Source organism: Hylobates moloch, unplaced genomic scaffold (assembly GCF_009828535.3).
Source record: "Hylobates moloch isolate HMO894 unplaced genomic scaffold, HMol_V3 SCAFFOLD_3249, whole genome shotgun sequence".
Lineage (NCBI taxonomy): Eukaryota > Metazoa > Chordata > Mammalia > Primates > Hylobatidae > Hylobates > Hylobates moloch.
The window spans coordinates 2,331-6,941 of NW_026655524.1; the positions used below are offsets into that span (position 1 = coordinate 2,331).

The 4,611-nt window shown below is 42.1% G+C and overlaps 1 protein-coding gene across 1 annotated transcript; it reads right to left on the reverse strand.

Moving 5' to 3' along the window:
- Window positions 1–580: 580 nt before the first annotated feature.
- On the reverse strand, window positions 581–2,100 carry LOC116465042 (YTH domain-containing family protein 2; the record flags this gene model as incomplete). The annotated part of the gene is given in 3 exon segments (XM_032148256.3): window positions 581–849; window positions 851–954; window positions 957–2,100. Coding segments are annotated over 3 exon segments (1,329 nt in total), but the record flags the coding sequence as incomplete, so codon positions are not given.
- Window positions 2,101–4,611: the final 2,511 nt, after the last annotated feature.

Here is a 4,611-nt window from a genome sequence, read left to right on the forward strand (position 1 = left end):
CAACAGGATCTCACGTTTATTGAGAAGTGATTAATGGTAAAAAGAAAGGCAATGCCATTTCCTCATTGGCTGAACAAGAAACTGAAGAAACATTCACTACACGTTTTACAGTATTTTTCTCTTCCAAAATGCATTTCTGTAAACGAGTTTTTACCACTGTTCTTAGCTTTGAAATCAAATTAATCCTGACTTAATCAATATAATGTACAAGAACAGAACATTTCTTAGGACTCCTAGTACTTTACTTTGAGTAACAAAAGGTCAGAGAAAATGAACCACCCTCAAAGACACAACTTTGGGTAACACTGTTATATTCTCCTAGACAAAAATTCTTCATAAAAATTTTCTTCCAGTTCAGAAGAATAAAATCAAATTCCCACTTTCTGGGGTGGATGCGCAAAACCTTCACAACTCAAGTCTTCTCCAAGTGCAAATGTCAAAATGGGAGGAGAAAAGGGCTTAAAAATTAGGGAAAACTGTATGCACTTACAGACTTAAAAATCCGAAAAACATAGTAAAAAGATAAAAAAACAAAGCATTATGCTCTGAAATCACAACCAAAGCCAAAATAAAAGGGACGTTTTTCACCTAAACTACCTAGAGGGATTTTTTGTTTAGTTTTTTCTTTTTCTTTTTTTTTTTTATTTGCCAGTTAAGTCCTATGTCTTTTGTGAAATTCCAATACTTAAACTGCAAGTCTGCAATCGTCTCTGAAGTCAGTGAAATTAAGAAAAAAGTCCTAATTCTCTTGAAGGTCATTTTTTCCTCTTAGGATATGCAGATGCAACCGTTGCTGCAGTCTGTGTAGAACTGCCTTTTATTTCCCACGACCTTGACGTTCCTTTTTAACACTTTCTTCTTCCTCTTGGCGTTTCCCATAGTGTGAGAAATCATCAAAAATGGAAGCGGTGTGCTTGTAGCTGGCTATAATTTTCAACACCTGCTTAGCCTTTCCAGAGGCACTTCCTGAGTGTCCCTAGAGTTGGTCACTGGTTTATTCTCGTTGTTCTCTAGGCGAATGTGTCGCAGTTGGCTATTGGGAACGTCCTTCACAAAAATCCACCTGACATCAAAACGACCCTTCCATTTGTCCTGGGACCACACACCTGCACATGTGTTGTAGTCCACAGCCGATTTCATTCCTGCAATGCCACAGAAGTGTCCACTGCCGTTGACACTGAAAAGTAAGTAAACGGGGCCTTTCCCATTCATGGAACGATAAGCAGCATCCAGTCTTTTCTTACCATGCTCTGTGCTGCACCAAATATGATACTTAATGGAATAGTGAATATCGTCCTCAGAGTAGCTCTTAATGATGAAAACGCAGCCATGTTTCAAATTCCAGTCAAAATCTTTGGGGTTATAGTTATTAATGGACCGAAGCTTCTCCAGCACTGGGTGGGGTTCTGAAGGAGTGGATCCAGAACCAGCCTGAGACTGCCCTACTCCATTACCGTCCACCCCATTGTGACCGAACCCACTGCCGTGGTTCCGAGGTGCTACCCAGTGGGTTGGCTGAGCTGCCTGTTGCTGGACTGAAAGCTGGGCAGGCTGTGGTGGAGGTGGAGGCAATGGCTGTGTCTGTTGCCCTACTGATGCCTGAGCCACTGGTGGGCTATTGTTAGCCTGCTAACCTACAGGCTGAAGAGACCCCTGGGTTGGCTGACCTATATTCTGAACCAAAGCCTGTAAGGGGGCTTTTGCAATGGGACCCTTGTTATCGCAAGTTCCAATATCCATATTATGCTTTATCGGGGGTGGCAGAAGACTTGACCCTGCAATGCCATTCTTGGTCTTCAGTTTAGGTTGCTGTTTTGCAGGCTTGCTAGCAATATCAGCCCAAGATGCTGGTTTTGGAGGAGCAATGGTGGCTGGAGGCAAACTGTTGGAAGGCACGGTGTTACTAGTAATGGACCCACTACCAGCAGCAGAACCTACAACTTTTGGAACATTGCTTGCAACTTCTGTGCTACCCAACTTCAGTGCTGCCATCCCTTGGTCTATAGTATTCATGCCATGAGCCTTACTGAGGGTCTCACTGGCAAAAGCTGACTGTCCATCAATCATGGCTCCACCTAAGGAGCTAGGTGCGATTTCACTCTTTTTTTACGGCTGTGTAGTATTCCATGGTGTATATGTAGCATATTTTCTTTATCCACTTCACCTTTGATGGATACCTAGGTTGATTCCATGTCTTTGCTATTGTGAATAGTGCTGTGATGAACATATGAGTTAGTACCCATATTTTTTAAAGAAAAAGAAACAGGTGAAATCAACTTCAACATTATATTTTACTTAAGTCACTATATACGAGATATTATTTAATATTATTGTATTCATTGTCTATTTGCTGCTGTAACAAATTACTACTAACAGTAGCTTAAAACAAACTTACTTCTTTATTCATTTGGACTTTTTTGTTTTAGTTTGTTATTTTGGAGACAGGGTCTCACACTGTTGCCCAGGCTGGAGTGCAATGGCATGATCATGGCTCACTGCAGCCTCAATCTCCCAGGCTCAAGCGATCTTCCCATCTCAAGCCTCCCAAGTATAGGCGTGCGCCACCATGCCTGGCTAATGTTTTCTTTTTTTTTCTTTTTTTTTTTTTTTGGTAGAGACAAGATCTCACCATGTTGCCCAGGCTAGTCTTAAACTCTTTGGTCTAAAGTAATCCAAGTGATCCACCTGCCTGGGCCTCCCAAAGTGCTGGGATTACAGGCATGAGCCACCACGCATGGCCCATTCATTTGTTCATTCATATTTATATAGGTCAGAAGTCCAATATAGGTCTCACTGGGCAAAAACCAAAGTGTCAGCAGGACTGCATTCTATTCTAAAGTTCTAGGGGAGAATACATTACCTTGTATTTTTCAGCTTCTTAGAGGCCCCTTTCTTCTATTTTCAAAGCCAGTAATGTTGCATCTCTGTGTCTTTTTTCTTTTTTTGAGGCAGGGTCCATCTCTGTCACCCAGGCTGGAGTGCAGTGACACAATCACGGCTCACTGCAGCCTCAACCTTCTGGGCTCAAGTGATACTCTCACTTCAGTCTGCTGAGAAGCTGGGACTACAGGTGGGCACCACCATACTCAGCTAATTTTTTTTTTTTTTTTTGAGATGGAGTCTCGCTGTGTCTCCCAGGCTGCAGTGCAGTGGCACTATCTTGGCTTACTGCAAGCTCTGCCTCCCGGGTTCACACCATTCTGCTGCCTCAGCCTCCCGAGGAGCTGGGACTACAGACACCACCATCACGCCAGGCTAATTTTTTGTATTTTTAGTAGAGATGGGGTTTCACCGTGTTAGCCAGGATGGTCTCGATCTCCTGACCTTGAGATCCACCCGCCTCGGCCTCCCAAAATGCTGGGGTTACAGGCATGAGCCACCGCGCCCAGCCCCACACCCAGCTAATTAAAAAAATTTTTTTTGGAGAGACAGGGTCTCAAACATCTGGGCTAAAGCGATCCTTCCACCTTGGCTTCCCAAAGTGCTAGGATTACAGGTGTGAGCCATGGTGCCCAGCCTCTATGTCTTTTTTCTGTAGTCACGTCTTCTTTTCTACTGTTAAGGACTCTTGTAGTTGTATTGGGCCTACCCAGATAATCCAGCATATTCTCACTGTTATAAGGTCAGCTGATTAGCCACCTTAATTCCATCTACAGCCTTGACTCCCCCTCGCCATGTAATATATGAAACATATTCACGGGTTTTCAAGATGTGTACATGGAGATCTTCAGTGGGCCATTATTCTACCTACTATGATTATCAATATAAAAATTATTAAGACATTTTACATATTTTCATTTTTTCATGCTATGCTTTTGAAATCTAATGTATTTTAACTGACAGCATTTCTCAATTCAGAATAACCACATTTCGGGTGTTCAGTGGCTACATATAACCAACGGCTACATATCAAACAGCATAGTTCTAAATAATAACTAATATTTATGAGCACTTTTGTAGAATAGTGCTATCCAATAGTACTTTTTATATTACAGAAGCGTTCTATATTTGTGTTATCTACATGGTTATTTAAACTTAAGTTATTTTAAATCAAATAAAATTTAAAATTCAATTCTTCATTCAAACTAGCCACAATTCAGAGGCTCAATAGTCACATGTGGCTAGTGGCTACCATATTGAATAACACAGGTACAGAACATGGCAGCAACATTTCAAGTCTTAAAAAGTGTTAACCAAATGCTCATATCAGTCATTAATTTTTTTTCATATGAGCATTAAAGCAACCACAGAGCATCTAACTTGAGCAATATATCTTTCTAGTGTACTCTTCAGGATAAGAAGAGTTGCAAAATGTACACTTAAGCAACTGAATGAAATGACTTTCTATATAGGTTTAACTGTCAATTCATTGAAAGTGGAAGAGCTGGCCGGGCGCGGTGTCTCAAGCCTGTAATCCTAGCACTTTGGGAGGCCGAGGTGGGCGGATCACGAGGTCAGGAGTTCGAGACCATCCTGGCTAACGGAGTGAAACCCTGTCTCTACAAAAAATACAAAAAAAATTAGCTGGGCGTGGTGGCGGGCACCTGTAGTCCCAGCTACTCGGGAGGCTGAGGCAGGAGAATGGCGTGAACCCGGGAGGCAGAGCTTGCA